The following is a 23,695-nucleotide window of genomic DNA, read 5'->3' as shown; positions in this document are numbered from 1 at the left end:
ATGCAAACTGTTTTTGTGCTTCGTTTGTTTTGTAGTTTCTCTGCTGTAGCAACCGAGGGACAGGCCTCTAGGTGGCAGTGTGTTACACTTTTTCAAATCTTCGCATTCACATCAGGTTTTGTGCATGTTGCAATTACAGGTGGAGCAGGTGTCCTGGAGGAGTCATCAGGGGAAGTACTGGGGTTTATTACTGAAGAAGGACTTCCTGATTTCTGGAAAGGTCACAGTCCTGCCCAGCTCCTGTCTTTGTGTTATGGGGCAGTTCAGGTATGTGAAGATAAATAATGTATTATAATTTATGTAACATTTTCATGAGGCCAGAATAATCTTCTTGCTTAATTATTAAGCCACATAAAAAATGTTTTTGACCTTAAAATGATCTTGAGATCTTGAAAACTGATCCAATTTTAAGGGTAGAAAAAGTTTCTCTTCTGTTCTGTTCTGCTACAATTTTGTTGCAAAAATATTCTATTCTATTCTGTGGAAATAAATATACATTTTGTCCTGATTTTAGTATTATTCATATACTACTATAGTAGTTATTCATATTTCTAATTGTTTTTTATTTTAACTTAAAAATATTTTAATGATTTTATTATGTACATCTGTCATTTTCTATTTGTTTTATTTTTAATTGAGCTTTCGTTTATTTTCATTTCAGTGTTTTATTTGTAAATTTTGAATTGCTTGTATATATTTCTTTATTTTTAGTTTTTGTAATTTTGGTATGTGCTTGTGTCATTTTTATTTATTTTATTTGTTTTATTCAATTTCTAATTCATTTTTATTTCAGTTTTTGTTTTAGTCATTTTAATAAACACATACTGATTTCAATTTGTCAAAACATTTTAAGTGTTTCATCTAATATTTAGTGTTTAGTAAATTTAACTATAAAATAATTTTACAAAAGAATACTCATTTGCTGAAAGCCTGGTGAGGATCGTCAGAGAGGAAGGGTCTGGAGTTTCTTTAAGGGTACGAGTACCTTCTTCTGGTACGAGTTCTTCATCAAAGCCATTGTCAGCTTCAAGAGCAGGAAATTTTGTCATTACATTATTCATTAGTCTGTATGTTTCGGTTTGCACTCTGCATTAGGATCTATTTCATTGTTGTTATACATAAAACTGGAAATAAGAACGTGTTAACTTCGCAGTTTTGCATTCCAAAAACATTTCAAATACATACTCAATATGGAGCATTCAGTCATCTGTTTTCTACAGTTTCATTTCAGTTTTTTGTTTGTCTGTGCTTTATGTCATTGTTAAGGTTTTTGAACAGTGAATGGTCAAATATTTTATGGATAAAAAAAAAAAAAAGTATTTATGTTCCATGTGAACTAATGGATGAATTTGGAGCAGTTTGAACCTCTGTGTTTCATGTTACTCTGGCTTTATTTGTGCTCATATTTATGCATTTTGTATTGTACTTTCTCACTGACATTAGTAAAAACGAACTCTCTTCCAAGGATCATAGTGGTTTTAATTTTACACCTGTGTACTCATGGAGAAAAACACATTGCTTTCATATTACAAGAATGTATGGCAAACAAATGGGTGACCTGTAAGATAAAAAAATATATAATACAAATTGTTTTATATTAAAAAAAAATGTTTTCTGCTTTAAAGTTTGTAGAATTAATTCAAAATATATTTATATATTAGATTACCTTTAGATTTAGATTCTTCAGCCAACATTAAAAAGCCACATAATGTCAAAGTTAATGGACAAGGTCAGTCAATAAGATATGTTAGTTAATAATAAAAAAAAATGTTACCATAAAAATGCATCCATATTATGACAAATAAAACAGAGACAAGTTAAAAATGTTTTCATTTTTTATATATATATATCTTTTCATCTTAAAATCAACAGGGTAAACTTCAACCATTTCTTCATTTTCTGTGACACTACTTACACTGGCTTTAGATTAAAACCAGCTACAAAATCTCAAAAACTTCTGATTGTCTCTCAATTTTTTTCACATCATACAACCTTCCGGCTTTCTGTGAAAATGTACAGCAACAGACCAAAATAAGATTGCTAACATATTGGTAACAAAAGATAAAAAATAAAAAGCACTGTACAAAGTTACAGTCAAGTATATTATTGCGGAGTAACTTAAAATCGATACCTTCCTGTTGTACCGGTAGCACTTTATTTTACAGTACTCTACATACTATGTACTTATTATGGTCATTACAATACCTATGTAAGGTGCTAACACTGAACATACCCCTAAACCTAACCCTATTCCATGTAGTTACCTTGTATTCCTAGAACTTTCTTGGATAAATACACAATAAGTACATGTAAGTACACACACTGTAAAATATAGTGCAACTGTTGTAGCAGGTTCTTCTTCTCTTCTGTACATAATGTGACTGAATAGGGTGCGGCCACATTTACCTTTGAATAGTGAAATCCCGTCAATATATCCACTCTATATACAATAACATCCTTACTCATGTTACATACATTATTTTTTTATGTTAAACCAAAGATATGGCATGGGTTACTCTTGCACATGTTGGGTAAAGAATACTATTTTAACAGAGTAGGCCATATCTCCAATGTATACTAAGAAGTTAATGACGGTCATGAAGGTCACCACCACCAGATCATCCCACGTACAGTTTTTACAATCTGCTGGACGTGAGTTATTTTTAAATACATACAGCGGCCAGATAACAACAGCAGTTGCGTACATAGCCACAGCCAGGATGTTGAAGCTAATGACCACATAGTCGAAAGAAAACGGAAAGATGGAAGACAGTTTGGCGATGGTGACGAAAATAATCAGCAGTGAAAAAATGAAGCATAAGGAGTAGACGGCCACACACCACTCTGTTCCCGGAGACTTCCTATATTCGAAGGGGCTCAATGACATAAATATGATGCATGTGACGAATGTCTCCAGGATCTTGAGGAGACCGGGAACGGTGGTGAGGAAGCCGCTCGTTTCACCAGGCCTTTTGTGGACCAACCAGACCTCGGCGGCGTACAGCCCGAAACACAACCAGGACACCGCAGACGCCCCGATCTGCCTGGATTTGGAGGAGCTGGCGAAGAACGTGGGGTATATGATCGCAATGGTGAACATCATAAGTGTAGCCAACATAGCAAAAGCCATGGTGAAGTCTTCCCAGGAAATGGGCACTTTGCTGTTCAGGTTCAGGTTGGTAAACTCCAAAATGAGGATCAGGAGGGTTGTGAAACAGCAGAAGCACCAGCAGAACATGCACCAAGCCCAATGGGACTTGGCTTCAGTCGGGATTCCCGCTGATGCCGCCAATGCAAAGCAGATGCATGTCAGAACCACCGCCACCATCCGAACAATGCCAATAGGCTGAATCAGTGATCTGAAATCCACATGCAACATGATGAAACTGTTTCAGGAATCCCAAAGCCTTTGTTTTTTTTCAGATTTCCAATGCTTCTGTTTTTTACAAACTAGGTTACATTCTTCAGAGGATCTTTGTGCAATTTCACCATGCAACAAATGTCAACAAATCCATAACAAATCCAGTCAAACTCGTTTTTCTCCAAACACTATTCCACAGGGATTCTTTAAAAACAAATAGCCAAAAGTTCTTCTCTGTAGTAAAACTTCAGTTCCTTCTCATGCGGCAGCAAACATGTTCGATCATGTTGACAGGAGAACAGAAGCTTTTTCGGGATTATCACATTTATGACCTTTCTCTTGGTTCTCATTGGTTGCTGATCTGCTGTTGTCCTATGAGCTGATTTCAAACCCTGGACTCTGGTCTAGAGCCAGGCTCGTTCTAATCACTTCCACCTACTGGCTTCAGTCCCACTTCAAGATACCTTTCAGTTTAATCACAGGAACGTTTGGATTATTCTTTTACTCGTCCTGATAACAGCATGATGTGGAGTACTAGGTTATATAGATCAAGAATGTTTTACGGATAGAGCAAACAATCTTGCAAAACTCTTTGTCTATGGCTTTCACGTTCATTGCTCAATATCTTCAGTTTCGTTTGATACTGAAGCCCATAATAATAATTAACCCTGTTTTGGTAAAAAAGTGTGACATGAAAAGTTAGTTGAAATTAGGAAAAAAAGTTGAAATAAAATGGGGACACAAGTCAAATTTATAACATAAGTGATAAATATGAAAAAAAGGTAAATTATGACATGAAACGTTAAAGTTATGAGGCCATCAAATTAGCATTTGATAACCAGAAGGTGTCACTTTACTTCTTGATCTCATTTTGATTTCCTCTTCTGGTGTTTTATCATTTAAACCGAACAAATCTAGTCTGTTTGTGTTGTTTTAAATGCCAGCTGCTATTTTCATGTTGAAATCCAGGTTAAAATATAATTCTAGATAGACATAACAACATCAACAAAAAGATGTTTAACTTTTAAAAACTAAAAAAACAATCTACAGGGAACTAATTGGACAATGTTAGTGGGTGTATTTCCATGGGTTGGAGTCCTGAAACACCACTGATAACAAAATTCATTCAGGCTTTTTGAGGATGAAAACGGTGACATTCATTGGGAATTTCAACATCTCTCAACACTCCCCGTGACCTTTAGTACATTAATAGTATCCGTGTTGTAAGCATGTGTTACATGAGAGTCAACATAAGGATCAAAGATCAATATTACACTGACACTAACTGTTAGAGTTATGATGCTATAAATCCATTAACCATGGAAACTGATGTCTCCTCAAGATCTTTTTATTTCTGCGGTTTCACTATTTGCAAACACTGATAGTGGACAGAGAACAAGTCAGTGAAACCAAAATAGATACATAAAAAAAAAAAAAATGGTTAAATGATTATATATTATGTGTTTGTCATATTTTTTTTAATATTTAAAAAAAGCCTCATAACATTGTTTAGAGTGCATTAACATAAATAAACTTTCAGTAAGATTAATATAATAACACAATCAGTATGTGCATGTTTAAAACTGCCTGTATAACAACTGTATTTCCCATCCTGAGCTGATGCCAAAAACTAGATTTTACATTTTGAAACTCACATCACACGCACTTCATCACACAACCATCGTGACATTCTAGGCAGGTGAAACAAACACCAGACGCACCGAGTAAACCGTATCCACGATGTAGACGATCAGATTGATGCAAGTCATGAAGGACACAACAGCCATGTTATCCCAGTAACAGGCGAAGCAGCCTGGTGGTCTTGGATTGTTCTGGAAACTGTAGATAGGCCATATCACCACAGCCGTGAGGTACATTAAAACCGCCAGTATGTTGTACCCCAACAGACATTTGTTCAGCGGGATGGGGATTCGAGACATCAACTTGCCGATGGTGAGGATGATGATGAGGAGAGCGATGATGAAGCAGAACGAGTAGACGGCCACACACCACTGGAGCCCAGGGAACCAGCTATAAAAGGTATAATTCAGAGAGATAAAGATGATGCAGGCCACGAACGCCTCCAGGACCTTCAGCAAGCCCGGCACGGTGGACAGGAACCCGCTGATCTCCCCGGGTTTGGCTCGGGTCAGTCCCACCTCGGATAAGTACAGGCAGAAGCACACACAGGAGATCACTGTGGCTGCGATCCTGACCGAATGTCTGGAGGTCACGTAAAACGTGGGGTAGATGACCGAAGCGGCCAACAGCATAAGCGTGGACAACATCGCAAAAGCCGTTGTGAAGTCGTCCCAAGAAATGGGCACCTTGGTGTTGAGGCTGGTGAACTCCAGGATGATGATGAGGAGGGTTATGAAACAGCAGAAGAACCAGGTGAACGTGCACCAGGCCCAGAACGAAGAGCTGTCGTGGCCTTCAGAAGCCACCAGGCTGAAGGTAATGAGCGTTAGTGTGAACTCAAAGAGGCGGATTATTCCCACCGGCGAGGTGAGAGATTGAGTGTTCAGGGTTACCATGATGATGACGCTTAAATTGATGTTCAGTCTTGATTTTGATGCCTTCAGCCTTTAAAATGTTGTCTTCTCATTGACTTCTCTCTCTCATACTCTCCAAATGACTTGGCTTTTCGGTTGCTTTCCCCGTATGGACTCCAGATTAGTCATCACCTCCTAACCTCACCCAGAGGGAAAGCGGTCCAGGGAGTGGCCACATTCTCTCTTTACTCGTCAGCTTGTCAGTAAGTGTTAGGAACTGGGAGGACCCTGAAACCACTGTATATATAGAAGTGAATTTAATTATTGCAGTAGGAAAGCAAACAAATTAGGTTGTGAAAATAGGTTTGTGTCTCTACAGGGGAGTGCTGGAGAAACTGACAAAATGGGCTGGACTTACTGTAACTGTGTACAGAGTCAGATCACACCTATTGACACAGATACAAACTATTAGAAAGGCACTGTGTCATTTAAAATTTAAAATTAAGCCATATAATTTCATCTTCAATACATAATGTTAAATATATGAGTATGGAGTAAATAATCTGCAAAGTGCATTTAACTATTTGTATTGATATCAATGGAAAAGAAAAAAATCCTAAAAACTCACCTAAAATATTACATTATCTTATGTTTCCAGATATTTTGCATTTACTGCAGCATAAATTATGTTTTATGACAACTACACATTTGCATTGCGTTTTCTTGATGATTTAAATGCTGAACTTCCACTAGAGATATAAAATTTGTTTTTACAGACATGCCATATGTATAATCTCTTTAACAACCCACAATATTCACAGTCTTGTTTAATATGAAGATAAGATCCAGTTTAAAATAAAAGGGATATCATGATTAGTGGAGTATTTAAAGTTAAGTGCCATTGGGAAATTAAGCCTATTATGATTTTAAAAAAATGTTCAGTATCACAAAGTGATTAAATACCATTAAAAGTAGGCTACATAAAATAATAAAAAAATTAAATTCTAAGTTGTCAGCACAGACAGACTTGGAGATAAATGTAAAAGTAGGGACCAAAAAGGTATCATTATTGGTGTTCCTCTTAATATAGGTATGGAAGAGGTTAAAGGTAACTTAAAGGGAGGGAAGATAGTACATGCACAAAGGATTAAATCAGGTGCATATTGAAACAGAAGAGACACTGAAACTGTAGTAATTTCAAGAGAATGAAATTCCAAAATGAGTAATGATGGGTGTGATGAGCTACATTGTAAGAGAGGATATACCAGGACCAGTTTAAATTGCCAAAGGTTATATACCAGATGTTTTAATTGGCAAATTGCTACAAGACTGCATGTTGCTACAAGTTGTAGGGAACAGTGTAGATGTGCTCGGTGTGGAGGAAACTGAATATGGCAAATGTGAGGAAGGCGTACAACCAAAGTGTTGCAACTTTGGAGAGTCACATTGGGCAGCATTCAGAGGATGTGAAGTATTGAAAATGGAAATGGAGATTTAGAAAAGGAGGGTGGAGAAGACACTAACATATGCAGAGGCAGCAAAACAGGTTAAAGGACAAACTAAAAGCAAACTAAAAAGGTCAGGCAGGGGTTTCTGTTGAAGGAAACAAAGTTCCGGAAGAATTTATGATGATTTAAAATAAAAAAATAGTGCGATTTATTGCAGGAGTTATAAATAGTACAGCTGGGATTGAATCTAAAACACAGAAGACTCAGTTCGTTGTTATAGCAGTATCTTGGAATGACAGGCCTGACCTGGGGAGAAGTCAGAGATGAACTTCAGATAAGATCAAGTCAAGAAACATGTGGATAATGCATATAGATGATTTCAATAATTCAGTGGAATGCAAAATCGCTGATAGCAAATGGTAATGAATTCAAGCACTTTATTGAAGATTTAAGTATAAAACCAGATATAATATGTGTTTAAGAAACTTGGATGAAACGTTGTTTAGATTTTGATATATGAGGGTGTAGTACGGCATGATAGGAAAGAAGGGGCTGGTGGTAGGTGTGCAACATTTATTAAACAAGAAATTGCTTAAGAGATAGGAGGGGAACAAGGATAGATGTGGACACAGGAATGGAGTCTGTGCTGGATTGGACAATAGTTTCAAATAATTTGGCTAGTAAGTTTAATTGGGAAGTTTGGGGGAACCTAGCATTGGGAGTGATCACTACCCAGTATTTATACTATTGGATATTGAGACGCATAGTAACTGTAACTCAAAGAGAAGGAATATTGGTATTGGTATGGACTAAATTTGAGGAAATGTGTGAGGAAAAAATGGCTGAAATTGATTCAGATCAAGATTTTGATATCCTTAATGAAAAGTATACACTTAAAAAAAAAAGTGAAGTAGGATATACTTGAAAAAGCTTGGAAACAATTCTCACTAAGAAAAGGCTAATTCATTTACAAACATTTGTCAAGTAAAATCCTAATCATAATTATTAGGAACTTTAAACAGAATTTTTTTGACTTGGTTTGTAAATTTTACTTAAATATTTATCATTGCTGTAAAAAAAGAAAAACAAAGTGTGCTGTTAAGTAACAGTAGTTTAATGCACTGAATAAGAAATATAATAAGCAAGGTTTACTTCATTTTTATTTATTTTGCTAGGTTTGCACACATTTATTTTAAGTAAAATTTAAGTACTGAATTAAGTCAAATCTTTAAGCATGTAGACAGACTGTTATCCTTTTAAGATAATGTCCACTCAGTAAATTTCTTATCTAATTAACCACAGAGACCTCAATACTTGGTACACCATACACAATGATGGTAACAAGAGTATGAAAGGGTTATTTTGAGTATAAAATTAACTCCAGATGTCACAAAACCATACTTTACTAAACCTAACATCAAAGCAACCATAAAACAGTGTAAATACTGTCAGGGTTAGGCAAGGAGGAACTCAAGTGCAGACAGGGAATCACAAAACAAGGGGTTTATTTACAAAAAGGGGAAAAACAAAAACCCACGAGGGGGAAAACAGGACTAGGGCAGATACAACAATAACGAAACAGGGCTGATTAATCTAGATAAACAAAGACTCAAAACAGGAGAACACTAACTACAAATAACACTCACGGTTATACAGGATACAATATCTCAAACACAGGTGAGGAACACACAAATCACAGAGGTACAATGAACCGACGAAAGACAACGCACACTAGGAGATCTAAATAGGGGAACTAATCAAGACACGACAGGTGTTACAGATAGGACAATCACGACACGACTAGGTTAACAAGGGGGGCGGGGCAAGGGAACGAGACAACACAAGCACATGGCCCAAAGACAAGGCCATGCGCTTGTACACAAAACAAGGGTCTGTCATGATCCTGCCTCAAGACTAGGAAAAATCAAGGACACGAGGGCAGGATCATGACAGAACCCCTCCCTTAAGGAGCGGCTTCCAGACGCTCCTCAAGGGAACATCAAACACGGGACATGACTGACATGACAGACTGGGACACAGACACAAACCAACAAGACATGACTAATAATAACAAAGGCAAACATGAAAACACAATGGCAGGGTTAGGGTGACAAAAAAAACAAACAGGGAAGGGGAGGGACCACAAAGTTCATGGGGGGCAGACCAGGGTGAGTGGGTGGGGCAGGAGTTTTAGGAGGACAGGACGAAGGCTGACGACGGGGGGTACGGGCAGGTCTGGGTGGTGAGGGGCGGGGAGGGGTCTCGGGACAACTGACAGGGGACATGATAGGAGCAGACAAGGGACGCGGGGCAACACTTACGGGACGCGGGGAGACGACAGCTGGACACGGGGGGGACAACATCTACTGGACACGGGACATCTACGGGACACGGGGCCACATCAACAGGATACATGACTACATCAGCAGGACACGGGGCAACACTCACAGGACACGGGGAGACGACATCTACGGGACATGGGGAGACGACATCAGGACACTCGGGATTTCTGGGGACAGGGTCTGAGGACAAGACAGGACTGACGGGGATTTCTAAAATTTGGACAAGACGGGACAAATAATCAGAAAAGGCTTTAGCCGCTAAGACAATTGGCATCTCCTTACGAGATGAGACACACTGAACTAAAGTCTTCGCTGCAGAGTTGGCCGCGGCACTCTCCTGCGCTCTCACGACTGCCGACTTGCATACTGCCCTCTTCTTTGCCGGCTCGGGCACGCCAGCGCTCACCGCTGCTGGCTCGGACACGCTCACCGCTGCTGGCACGGGCACGCTCTCCGCTGCTGGCACGGGCACGCCAGCGCTCTCCGCTGCTGGCACGGGCACGCCAGCGCTCTCCGCTGCTGGCACGGGCACGCCAGCGCTCTCCGCTGCTGGCACGGGCACGCCAGCGCTCTCCGCTGCTGGCACGGGCACGCCAGCGCTCTCCGCTGCTGGCACGGGCACGCCAGCGCTCACCGCTGCTGGCACGGGAGGAGACAGGGTCACAGGACCGGCAGGCCCCCTCTTCCTCCTCTTCCTCCTTGGGCGCGGTGCAGAGGCCACAGCTGGGTCAGAGGCGGGTTGGGGGAGTTTGGTCTCGGGCAGGGCAGTCTCGGACGCCGAAGACTCAGAAGTTGACTCCCATGAAAACCGTCTCCCTCGTTTCATGGGGAGACTGCTGGCTGTGGAGGGCACCTCAGGACTCTGGGAGGGGCTTGCCTGATCCCCCAGGGTTGCCACGGCCAGGGCACGACCCTCAGGGATCGTTGGCAGCTGGGTAGGTGGAGGGGACCTCTGTGGCTCCTCCTGGGAGATGCTTTCCCACAGCCGGGCATAATTACGGAGGACCCATTCCCCCTCAGGCGAGTATGGGAGGGTGACCCCCTTCCTGTCGGCGGGGGATGACGTCCAGCACAGCCTCCGGAACTCCGCCTGACGCTGAAGCTCAGAGGCCCTCCTGCCTGCTGAGTTCCTTGGTGGTCAGTTCATTCTGTCAGGGTTAGGCAAGGAGGAACTCAAGTGCAGACAGGGAATCACAAAACAAGGGGTTTATTTACAAAAAGGGGAAAAACAAAAACCCACGAGGGGGAAAACAGGACTAGGGCAGATACAACAATAACGAAACAGGGCTGATTAATCTAGATAAACAAAGACTCAAAACAGGAGAACACTAACTACAAATAACACTCACGGTTATACAGGATACAATATCTCAAACACAGGTGAGGAACACACAAATCACAGAGGTACAATGAACCGACGAAAGACAACGCACACTAGGAGATCTAAATAGGGGAACTAATCAAGACACGACAGGTGTTACAGATAGGACAATCACGACACGACTAGGTTAACAAGGGGGGCGGGGCAAGGGAACGAGACAACACCAGCACATGGCCCAAAGACAAGGCCATGCGCTTGTACACAAAACAAGGGTCTGTCATGATCCTGCCTCAAGACTAGGAAAAATCAAGGACACGAGGGCAGGATCATGACAAATACAGCTCGAAAACACTGACAATTTTTAACATTTTTAATTATTCATGCCTCAGTGCATGATGGGAAATATGGGATCATAACTTTGATATTTACTTAAAGAATCATTTTAAACTTAACAAACGGTTCCAAGTAAAATATACTTATGAGTTCCAACTAATTTCTACAAGTGTAAATTGAGTACTAGAATTACTTTTAACTTTTTTCATTCTTGCCTTAACTAAATTATTTAATGTAGAAAAATGGGAAAAGTATAAGAAAAGCGGTTCCTTGGTGAACAGAAAAGTGTAGTAAAGATGTGAGAGATAGGAATAATGCTTTTAAACTTCTTAAGAAATAGCATAATTATAATCATCTAGTTTTATTTAAGCAGTTGTGAGGAGAACTATAAGGCAAGCTAAGAGAGAAAGCTGGTGTGGTTTCTGTAGTGGAATCGGAAGAACAATTCCAGTAGGTGATGTGAGGAGTATGATCAAGAGAATGGAAGGTAATAAGAAAGAGAGGAAAATCAGTAGTAGAGTCAGGAGGAGAAATAGCTGTAACAGATAAAGCAGAAATGCTAGTAAAAACATTTGCACAAATTCATGGTTCAGGGAACTAAAGTGAGGAAGGAAAGAGGAGAAGAGAAATAACAAAGGATCAGCCAATTAACTTCCCTTTCAATAGAGATGAATTGAAGAGAGTTATTTGTAATGCTACAAAAAAACGTTCATCTGCAGGAAAGAATCAGGTCGGATATATAATTAGACATCTGAAAGATAGGGCTGTGGGGAAAAAAAATAGAATTATAGAGTATAGGAGGAAGGAAGACTTACGAAAGTTTGGAAAGAAGCTATAATAGTACCTATAAGAAAGCCAGGAAAAGATCCTTCAAAAACCCTCTAATAATAGATCAATAGCTTTGTAATGAGCCCCTGCCCCGAACACCTGAGGCTTCTACTCATTTAAGAGCTGCTGGCATTTCACTGGCGGTTTGCCCTGGGAACTCTGCAGGTCTTGTCCACACTAATACGTTTTAATAGGTATGCGTTTCAATTGGGGTTTAATAGGTATGGCTCAGGTTTGTTCTTTACCTTCTGACCAGATTTTAGATTGAGGCTGTTAACATCTAAGATATCATGAAGTCCTACAGATTTTGCTCCGCTTGGAGAGAAGGGAATTCTTGTGGAAATTTAAGAATTGCCTTCCTGAGACTATGGCAATGTTCTTGAGTGAACAGCAGGTACTCCAGGAATATAGATCGGCTAACCTAACAGATGAGTTTGTGTTGACTCAAGGGATGTTTGTTCTGCTATCTCGAACCAAATCTGACAAGAGTATTGAAACTGCAGCAGGTCTTGAGTCCAGCTCTTACATTCAGGGTAAGAAAGGAGTTTGAGGAAAACGTGTCTGACCTTGATCAGAAGCGATTTAGTTTTTTCCCCCCTTTAACCTGCAGTTCTTCAAATGAACATTTAAGTTCCTTCACATTCTTAGACTTTTCAACAAAGGAGTCTTTATGCAAATCAACAAAGGAGTCTTTATGCAAATCTAACCGACTAGTCTGCATTTTTTTTTTGAAGCAGCATAACTTGAAGATGCCCTCTGATTTACTAATCTAGATCAAATTTGCCTCATGGTAGTCTAAACACTGCCACGAACAACGTTTTTATAATTTGCTTAAGTTCTGCTTTCCAATAGCTACAGGTATAAAGCTGTACTAATGAAGGAAACAGCAACACAAGTGTATTTTAACAAACAAATTATAAATAAGGACTGGTGAGCTAATTAATTATAACTACCACTAACTCAAAAGTTAAGAAAACATCCGATCTCCCGAGAAAAAAAAAAGCACAGCAAAAGTCTTCTGGACCAGCTCAATTTGCCTATGCTTTCTAGGTACTTTGTGGTATCTAAACAAGCTATCACTCCCCATCCTTAAACAAACGAGAATAAGGAAAAACGAGACTAAATGCAAACACAAAACTGAGTTCTGAGGACAAACCACCAGTGAAGTGCCAGCGGATGCAGCTCTAAAATGAGTAGAGCCTCAGGTGTTTGTAAAAGTCCCCGCCCCCAATCACTAAGCAGCTGCACTCAGGATGAAAGAGCAGGGGCTCGTAACAGCTCTTACATTGAATGTCTGTAAAATAATGGAACAGATGATAATGGAAAGGATGACATATTTTTTTTAGAAAAAAAAGGATTCATATTAAAGTGGTTTTAGAAAAGGAAGAGGAACAGTGGATCCTATTGTATGTTTATAAAATGAAATTAGAAAAGTGCAGATAGATAAAGAGTCAGTAATTGCAGTATTTTTGGACATATAGAAGGCTTATGAAATGATGTGGAGAGAGGGTTTTTTGATAAAATAAAAAATTATGAATATAGGTGGAAGAATATACAATTGGTTAAAAAAAAATTTTGTCGAACAGAATCCATCCAGCATCCAGGTAAGAACAGGGAATGAAGTGTCAGATACATTCCAGATAGAAAATGGAACTCCACAAGGGGGTGTAATACGTTTCAGGAGAAAAGTAGGGAAGAGGGTTTTTCCAGAAGAAAGTTTGAAGATGCACGAGAAATCATTAGAAGGGGTGAACGTTTCTAAGTTTTTAGGTATTATTTTTATGCTAAACTTACTTGGGCTGAATATATAAATAAAATAGTGGAGAAATGTTAGATGGTGTTAAACTTCATGAGATGTATAAATGGAGTGGAATAGGGGCAAGTTTTTCTTCATTAAAAACAATCTATTTAACACTGATACAGTCTGTGTTTGATTATGGTGGTGTGGTATATGGTTTTGCCTCAAAAAACAAAAAAAAAAAAAAAAAAACTGTTGGAAATACTTTGTAAAATTCAAGCTCCAGCGATGAGACAAGTCTTAGTAAGAGAGATGCCACTAGAAGTTAGAAAGAAACAGTTAATGGTAAATTACTGGGCTAACCTCCGGGAGCATAAAGATGAACATCCTACAAAAATGGTCTTACAGATCTGTTGGGAAGAAAATGAAAGCTGTAGAAACCCAGAAGTTCAATACCCCTGGCATATACAAGTGAATACATGTGGCTCAAAATATCCAGAATGTCAAATAACCGGGGTTGCTTTTTTAGTTCAAGAGGATCAGTGGAGTAAAGTGAACTTCAAATCACTTGGCAGTTCATACAGTAGAAATTATAGGAATGCTCTCTGCATTGCAGTGGGTTGAGGAACACAAACCTAAGAACGTTTGAATTTGTTCTGACTCCGTTTCAGTCTTAAAGAGTTTGAAATCTTTTAAAGCATGTCAACATTCTGTTTAGTATCCTACAAATACATTCAAGAATTGTTCAGAATGATAAATCATCAGTTTTATAATGGTCCCAACACACAAAAAAAATAAAATAATAAAAAAATAAAATAATAATAATAATAAAAAATGGATAAATGAACAAAGTTAAGTTAAACAGAACATAGGGGAAAATGGTAGATTCCTTTATAGTTTAAAGTAAGTCATAATATAAAGTGTATAGGTAAGTCAAGGAAACAAGAGGTTATCTTTAACAGAATATTATTAGGGCACTCAAATTGAAATAGCCCTCTTGAAATAATATGGACACACCCAAATGGGTTATGTGAACAATGTCATGTTGAAGGAACAATACCTCATGTATTTGAATCTAGTAGCCTAAGCAGGGCCGTGCACAGACATTTTGAGGGGCAGTGGCCTAAACCAAAAAAAGGGGCACTAAGGGGGTGGTTGCTTGTTAACACAAATTATCCAGTTATTACAAAATGTACAATTAAAAAAGAAGACAGTACACGCTCAAATATATTTTTCATCATTCATGAAAAGCCTACAGCTGAAACAGTACATAGAGCATCATTCTCAGGAGAATACTCTAACCAGGGGTGTTCTTCATACCACTGTCCCTGAAATGAACGTCCTTGATCATTTTTTGGGAACAACAAAATTGGACGACAGGGTCCTACTGAATTTGAAAATTTTGTGAAGGCCACATTGTATGTTACATTGTATTTCTTTACATGAGCAGGATCTGATGGATTTTGTAACTGAAGCAAAAGCTCAAATTCTTCTGGCTTTTTTCTCCCTTGTATACATGGCTGTGGCTGCCTCACTCTCCGTTTCTTCCTGTTCAGCATCTGTCTCTTCCCTCTCTGTCTCATTGTATTGCCTTTCTTTCTCATTCTGAACTTTTTCTGTCTCTGGCTCAGTTCCAAGACTTTCACTTTTACTCCGTTGAATTGATTCTGAGGCATTTTCATCTTAATATAGAGAATGAATAACAAACCTGTTACAATCATATTTTAAATACAATTGTTAGGCTTTTAGTGCTAATTACATGTATGTTCTTGTAATATAATTACACTTCCATTCAAATAATTTAATGTCTATCTTTCTTGTTATAAAACTCTTGCATATTCAGAATCCTTTATTGTTGTTTTTTATGGTTGTCTTGTCTACAAAGTGTGCCAACAACAGAAATTGTAGTTATTTGTATTAGATCTGATCTGATCGAGAGTACAATTATAATTTGATTAGACAAGCAGTTTCTTAGAACGTGGATATGTTGTACAAGTTGTTAGCACTAGTAGAAGACCAAGAGCACAAAACATTACCGACATAAATACAAAAAAACAAAACAAAAACACAAATGACTAATTTCGCAGATTCAAACACTGTCTTGCATAGCCTACCTGTTAAAGCGACAGCTTTCGTGAACTGTCGTGTTCACAAGCGCCGCAGACACATACTGTGAGTGATGCTGCGGAGTGCGGAGCGAGCGGGGAAAACCTGGAGCGGATTCACAGAATCAACGGAATGCTTTGAGCGCAGCGGTGGGGAAAAGGGGCACCTCAGTCGATGAGGGCAGAGGGGCAGTGGCTCTGGCCACCGGGCCACCCCCCTGTGCACGGCCCTGAGCCTAAGCATGAACGAGAAAGAGGAAAATGCTAGTAGAAATAAGGAACAATGGAATTCAGGATATTAATTTTAAGGTTTTAATAAAATGGGCAAGTGTAATAAATAGTAAAGTATTCTCTGATTTTGTCAGAGAGACGGGGTTGTTAAATAGAATTTAGAACTCTGTTCCAGGTGCCCTTCGGAAGGGCGAAATCATAGGGCGAAATGCAGGGGCGTCGCACCCGTGGGGGATGTGGGGGTTTTAACACCCACACTTTTCCCGGTGAGAGGGTTCGACACCCGCACATTTTCTGCAGTTTTTCCGCAGTTTTGCACAATCGCCTTACTACAGTCGCTCCTCCGTTTCTCTGACCGTTCTGTGTCTGCGCTCGCCGCGGCTGCCTCCTCCCCCTCCCTCTCAAACTTGACACCGGCTTTGAGTGTGACCGGCTGATGATTGGCTGTTCTGCCTTAAGTCCCGCCTCTCTTGGGGTGTTATCGGTCAGCTCGTGCTGAGGAGTCGGGAACTTATGGTTATTTACATCTCCCTTTTCCAGGTACTTTGAATGAGTGTTTATGCTTTAGAGGTTTTTAAATAAGCTTGATATGTGTTTGGGAAGATGTTCTGTTAATCGTTTTGTTGACATGACGAGTGTTTTTCGGTATTATATTTCGTTTTTTAGACTAATGCTAATTGCTATTATTGGGATATTGTTTGCATACCTGTTGAAGAACTATGACATTAAAGTGTATATTATTTTAATGTCTAAAAACAGTAAATTGTTACATTATTTATACCACCAGAGAAAAAGCTTTGTGTGGGCGTTTTTTTTCTCTCATTTTCTGATTTTGCGTTTTTTTCTCCCCTTTTCTGATTTTTTTTTTCTTTTCTTTTTTTTAATGTAGGATTATTTTTTTCCCAGCCAAACGCTGCAAGCCGGAAATCCCGCACAGTGCCAGAGAACTCTAAGCCCTGCATTTTGTACCCCTCTGTCAATGTGTTCATCATTTTTATTGTTTATAAACAAACCACATCCATCCCCCACACTTTTGAAAAGCTTGCTACGCCCCTGGCGAAATGCCCCGTTTGGAACATAGACAGTAAAAGAAAGAAGAGTGTTCCTTGTCGTCACGACGCGCGACGCTGTAACACCGATGACGCAAATAGTTTGCGCCGGAGGAGTGTAGTGTTGACAAGTGTCTGTTGGTGCAAGTCACAGTGATGTCAATATTACTGTAAGTTAGTCATATTTTCTCCGATGAAGCTGATCAAAAACCCGTTTCACTTTTCTATGATTTCTCTCTCGCCTGACATCAGTGCTCACCTTTAACATACGCGAGGGACTATACAAACACAGATGACTGTGCAGCATCATATCAAAATGATCAATGATTCATGACAAAACCAGGTGGACGAGAGATGTTGATTGTTTACCCTTTCAGTCTGTCTTTGAATACAAGGATTTTCGATTAAAATAAGGTATGCGCCCACCATATCTCACATTTACCTAAATCCTATTTATATTACAGCAGAATACGAATAAAACTTATCTATTCCTAATTAATTCGTTTTTTTTACAGTAAGTACCTAAAAAATGAGACAACGGGCATCTATGATATATACTCTGTATCTATAGCAAATTTTTGTTGTTGTCTTTTCTGTTATGTTAGTTGCTTAGAAGAACATAATGTTGTTATGTTGGTCACTATTCAGCTTGGTAACATATGTAGTATTGATCTCTTCAGAGTAAATTGGTTAATATATATAAATGTGAATAACAGAACGTGATGTCAGCATAATTTTATGCTCTTGTGATTCAGTCGATGTCGAGAACAAGCGTTGCCCTGGAGGACGAGGAGAAGCAGAGATGCCCTGCTGGTGCCAGTCCACCCGACTTCAGCCCAGACACCCCACAATCCTTACCAGAAAGGTCTGTATTAATAGTTGTTTCAACATCCACTGTAATATACTATAGTTTACTGTAAGAGTTATTACTGACTGCAGGGACTCATGCCTATTCATAAGCTTTGTATGTTTGCAAACTTTAGTTTGAGTTTCAGTCTTGTGCATTCTGATGTTTTCCCTCAAAGACTGAATTTGGAAGCGTCCGTCAGCGCTGTGGATACAAGCCCCTCCCCTTCTAGCAATGGAACACACCTGCTGTCATTGCCATGGGAGATCGTTACCCAGATAGCCTCACATCTCCCAGCAAAGTGTGTCATTAATGTTCTGCCGCAGGTAAACATTTTCAGATCCAAACCTGACATTTTCTTCTATACAGGGCATGCTTCTTTCACTAAATGGGTATGCAGTTCTTATTAATAGTAATAAACTTTTATATATTATTAATAAGAATAATACATTAAGATTTTTGCATACTTTTATTTGACAAACTATTGGTTTTGTGCTCAGTGATCCTATAAACCTTAAACCTTTTGGTTTGAGGTCAATAATATTTTTGTAAATAATTTTGAATGAAGTCTCTTCTGTTCACCAAGGCTGCATTTATTTGATCAAAAATACAGAAAAATAGTTGAATAATTAATTTCTGTGATCAAATCTGAATTTTCAGCATCATTACTCCAGTCTTCAGTGTCACATGATCCGTCAGAAATTGTTTTCCGTTGAAAACAGTTGTTCTGCTTCATATTTTTGTGGAAACTGTGATACATTTTGTTTCAAGATCATTTGATGAATAGAGCATTCAAAAGCACAGCATTTATTTGAAATGGAAATATTCTGTAGCATTATAAGTTCTTTACTTTCACTTTTGATTAATTTAAATACCTGCTGAATAGAAATGTTAATGTTTGTTTGTGGGAAGTCGTGGCCTAATGGTTAGAGGGTTGGACTCCCAATTGAAGGGTTGTGAGTTCTAGTCTCGGGCCGGATGGAATTGTGGGTGGGGGAGTGCATGAACAGTTCTCTCTCCACCTTCAATACCATGACTTAGGTGCCCTTGAGCAAGGCATCAAACCCCCAATTGCTCCCCGGGGCATAAATGGCTGCCCACTGCTCCGGGTGTGTGTTCACAGTGTGCGTGTGTGTGTGTTCACTGCTCTGTGTGTGTGCATTTCGGATGGGTTAAATGCAGAGCACAAATTCTGAGTATGGGCTGAATGTCACTTCACTCACTTCACTTAATTTCTTTCAATAAACACCTCTTGAACTCTCGTTGTTCGTCTGTGTTTAGGTATGTCAGACATTGGGAAAGCTTGGCGAGGATCGCTTGGCGTGGCAGCTTCGGGCTCAAAAACTCTCGGGTCCCGCAGCGTCTTTCCCAGTCGGGCCAAAGGAGGATTTTGATTGGTCCAAGGCATGCTTGGAAATGGAGCAGTTGATTGGCTGCTGGACAGGGCTTGAGAATCAAGCAGTGAGACAGGAAGAGCAGCTGGTGGCGTGAACGGTGAGAACTTGGTAGAGATGCAGCTGGATGTCGATTTAAACTGTGCAGCGGAAGCAGGAGAAGAGAACGTGCAAGTTCAATCCCAGAATGCCTCTGACATTCCCCATCTGACTGAATCATCCAGCACTTCTTCGCCCTTGGAGCACATCATCCTTCCCTCTGGCCACATTGCAGATGTGAATTGTGTCCTCCTCCTGGGTGGAGAAGAGGCTCTGTGTGTCTCCGGCTCCAGGGACAGAAACGTGAACCTGTGGGACCTTCGAGAGGGTCCCAGAGGCAAGCTGATGTACACTCTTGCGGGACGCGGGACCATTAGTACCCACCGGGGCTGGGTGTGGTGCCTTGCCTCCAGCGGACCTCTGCTGGCGTCTGGCTCGTTCGACAGCACCATCAGGCTCTGGGATCTGGAAGATGGAGGAGCAGAACGGGGACTCATCCAGTGCAAAGCTGCTGTGTTATGTCTGTCCTGCGAGAGGGACATGTTGCTGGCCGGGTCACATGATCAGAAATTAAGCATCTACGACACCCGAGGTGAGTCGCAGTTCAGAATATTTATGTTCTTAAAGCACGTAAAGTCCACTCAGACACTATTAATAATTTGTAACTGTATTTGCTGACAACTCTCATTCATGTGACACAGCTGCAGATCCATTGGTCAAGAGTCTTCATCTTCACAGTGATGCTGTGTTGTGCCTGGCGTCTGATGACCAGTACATCTTATCAGGCAGTAAAGACCAAACCGTCGCTCTGTTCGACCGCAGGGCGGGAAAACTCCTGCAGAAAGTGCAGGTATACACACACACACACACACATATAAAAGAATGAATCACAGTAACAGTCAGCTAATGCTCTTCTCTGCGTCCTCTCCGCACGTCTACAGCTGAGGTCGTACCTGCTGTCTCTGACCTACAGCGGTCGAGAGGTGTGGGCCGGGGATAACCGTGGACTCGTGCACAGCTTCTCCATGCACAACAGCTCCCTGACACCCGTGTCCCAGTTTACCGTCCACAGGTCACTGGTCACCGGCGTTCACTACTCTCCTGGTGCTCTGTACACGTGCTCCTCTGACCGCACTATCAAGGCAAGTCTTCTGTCAGCTAAAAGAGTTTAGGTGATCTTTAACCAGGGTTATTGGCAGCTCACGTCTCTTATTGGATGCAGGTCCACCTTCCATGTGCTCCTCTCAAGACACTGTGCACCCTTCACCATCAGGCAGGGGTTAATGGGGTAGGTTACAATTTTTACCCATGATTCATCTTCTCTATGTTGATTATTATTACTATTAATATTATTTGTATTCACGTGGTAATAGAAGATATTTTGATAAGAAATTAATATTTTTGCAGCAAATTTAAATTGATCAAACATGACATTAAATGCATATATAATGTTGCAAAAGTGTAATATTTTGAAGGAAAAAATGAAATATATATATATATATATATTTTTTTTTTTTACATTTCTAATTCTTAATATTAAGAAATGTTTCTTCACACTGAAGACTAGGTTTGGGAATCTGATTTTGTTTATCGATTCCGATTCTTATCGATTCCAGTATGGTTAAAAAAAATAAATAATAATAAGTCAAATATTTAGATAGCAAAACTATTTATTTGCAACTGAATACCATAAACAAATATCAGCTGGCTACATAAAAAAATACTACTTGAGTCAGAGCTTTTTGTGTACAAAAAGCATGATTCTCGATAAATTGAGACTTTTTTTAAACAGAGGTTGTTATTTTATCACAATTCTAAAGAAAAAAATATTAAACAAAATCTCACGGGATTTCTGAAAGTAATGATTCAATGATTCACTCAAGATTTTTTCACCTTTACTGGATTTTTGAATGAATCTCTTTAATGAATGATTTAACAAAGACATACATTTTTAACAGCCCCTTTTCACCACCTAAATAAAACATGCACACAGGAATTGATTGGCATAATTTAAATAGAAATTTTACAACAAGTGTCCGATTCTGGAATTGGAAGTGATTTCTAATTCCCAAGCTGAAGTAATGGCAGCTGAAAAATCAGCTTTGCATCACACTAATAAATTACAATTTTAAATAAATTACAAAAGAAAATATTAATTAATTAGATCTGTTCATCACATTATAGTTTTTTTTTCTGCAAATTCAACAAAATCTTATTTTTACATGAAATTATTAATGTCAGAAATCTACCTATCTATCTACAAAACTCTTTGTTGATCAAATTTTGTAACTTGCAACTTAGTGTTCAGGTGTACATTTACTTTTTTTGTTATTATTTATTACTTAACCATGTGGTAGTGCTTAATTTGATAATCTATTGAATTAAACAATTTTATCTAATGAAAGATACTTCATATACTGTTTTTATTTAGAATTTGATGATTGCAAACCAAAAAAAAATCATTATTCAAAACAAATGAATTGTCTGGAATCAATGCAAAAAGAGCTTCACATTCTATAACACTTGAATTGAAAACAAAAGACTGATTACACAAACGCATTATAAATCTGATTAGATGAGCAACGGTCAAAGACATTAATATACGTCTCATAAATACTTCTGTTGGACGATACTACTATTACTCTTCTATCAAATCCTAAATTAATGATTTTTTATCTCTTGTCAGTTAAGTGTTGAAGGAGGAACGCTGGCCATCGCTTCTGGTGACATGAATGTGGAAGTTTGGAGGCACAGAGTCTAGAAGCATCTGATGGCAAGGAACAACAAGAATCAATCAGCTCTGTGTTTCCAGGGATTTATCAATGCATTATGCTTTATTTTGTTTAATTTTAATGGGAAAAAAGTGTCTGATACATGTTTCTAGTGATTCTAGAAACACAAATATGACATTCCTAGTTTTCTGTCCTTCTTCTTAAAGGGGTCGCACTACGATTACACACTGAGAGTGCAAAACATTTCAGTGCCTCGTAACACAGGAACACCTTTGTGATTTGTGTGATCATCTCTTTAACACTTCTGCTAATAATATACTTAGACTGAAAATGCAGTATAATATAGTAAAGTCCAAACAAGTATCAAAAAATATCTCTATTCTCAGTATTTACCTCTCTATATACCTGTAGTACACTAACTTGGAAATCAGTTATTAAAAATGTGATTTAAGATCATTTCTGTTTTGGTATACATACACAAGTATACAGTTTACAAATGAGGCACAATGCTTTAAAATGTATGCACTTCAAGACCAGAGCAATCTACTAAATATCCTAATTTAAAATGTTTATATTTATGAATTATTTATAGTTATTGCGGACAGTGCTGTTGTTATGTTCTGTGACTGACTGAATGTCCAAATCCTCTTTGATTTTTAAAAAAGCTTTAGAAATACACAGTTTGATGATTCAGTTGGATTTGTCAGCGTGTCGTTGTTAATGCTGCAAATAAAAAGGTTGACTGCCGCAGACGCAGGTCTTCTTGTCTTTGAAGGTGTTGAAGGATAAGCTCTTGCAGTGGTTTGTATTACTAAATATGTAAATAATATTTGACCTTCGATCGTCTCAGTCTCTTGTCCTTCAAGGCAGCTTGAAATAAGCTTGTGTTACTGAATGACAATAATTACCCGCAACAAACTGTACCACACTGTAACATGAAAAACTTGTATCGATATTATTGGTTACTTCAGTAACACAAGCTTACTTCAAGCTGCCTTGAAGGACAAGCGGAGGAGGAAGATGACACCGCTCCGTGTCTCCTGAGAGCTCATCTTTACAAACCAAGACGATCGAAGGTCAAATATTATTTACATATTTGTAATTTAATTTAGTAAAAAGGCACGACGTATTGCATACAAATCACCGCGAGAGCTTTTTCTTCTTCTTTCTTTGAGCAACAACGAGTATTAAGAAATATTCTATACCACAGAAAGGCTCTATTAAGCAGTCAGAATTCAGTATTGCAGAGTTGTGTAGTAATGTAACATCATTTATTTGTATAATATACCATGTGTATCTTAAACTACAGGTTCTCTTATGAACAACAGCTCAGTGTCTGTTGTCTCATGAGCCATAAAAACAAGATAACAGTAACATCAGAACAACAGAAAATAATATTTTATAGTCCAGTAAGTCACTTCTACTGTGTTTC

At 39.0% G+C, this 23,695-nt stretch overlaps 2 protein-coding genes and 1 pseudogene across 2 annotated transcripts; 1 reads left to right on the top strand and 2 right to left on the bottom strand.

The window, feature by feature from the left end:
• Window positions 1-1,843: 1,843 nt before the first annotated feature.
• On the bottom strand, window positions 1,844-4,459 carry LOC113067653 (myeloid-associated differentiation marker-like). The gene has a single exon (XM_026240034.1). The coding sequence runs from the start codon at window positions 3,377-3,379 to the stop codon at window positions 2,513-2,515; it is 867 nt and encodes a 288-aa protein (XP_026095819.1). The 5' UTR covers window positions 3,380-4,459; the 3' UTR covers window positions 1,844-2,512.
• A 372-nt stretch (window positions 4,460-4,831) lies between these two features.
• LOC113067654 (myeloid-associated differentiation marker homolog) lies at window positions 4,832-6,141 on the bottom strand. The gene has a single exon (XM_026240035.1). It carries the CDS (start codon window positions 5,896-5,898, stop codon window positions 5,053-5,055), a length of 846 nt encoding a protein of 281 aa, XP_026095820.1. The 5' UTR covers window positions 5,899-6,141; the 3' UTR covers window positions 4,832-5,052.
• Window positions 6,142-17,217: 11,076 nt separating this feature from the next.
• On the top strand, window positions 17,218-23,011 carry LOC113067642 (F-box/WD repeat-containing protein 9-like; annotated as a pseudogene).
• The last annotated feature ends 684 nt before the right edge of the window (window positions 23,012-23,695 follow it).

The sequence above is a fragment of the Carassius auratus genome, linkage group LG28B (genome assembly GCF_003368295.1).
Source record: "Carassius auratus strain Wakin linkage group LG28B, ASM336829v1, whole genome shotgun sequence".
In the NCBI taxonomy this organism is placed as follows: Eukaryota; Metazoa; Chordata; class Actinopteri; order Cypriniformes; family Cyprinidae; genus Carassius; species Carassius auratus.
Note: the sequence above shows the minus strand (reverse complement) of the source record. Positions and strands in the feature narration are given on the sequence as shown.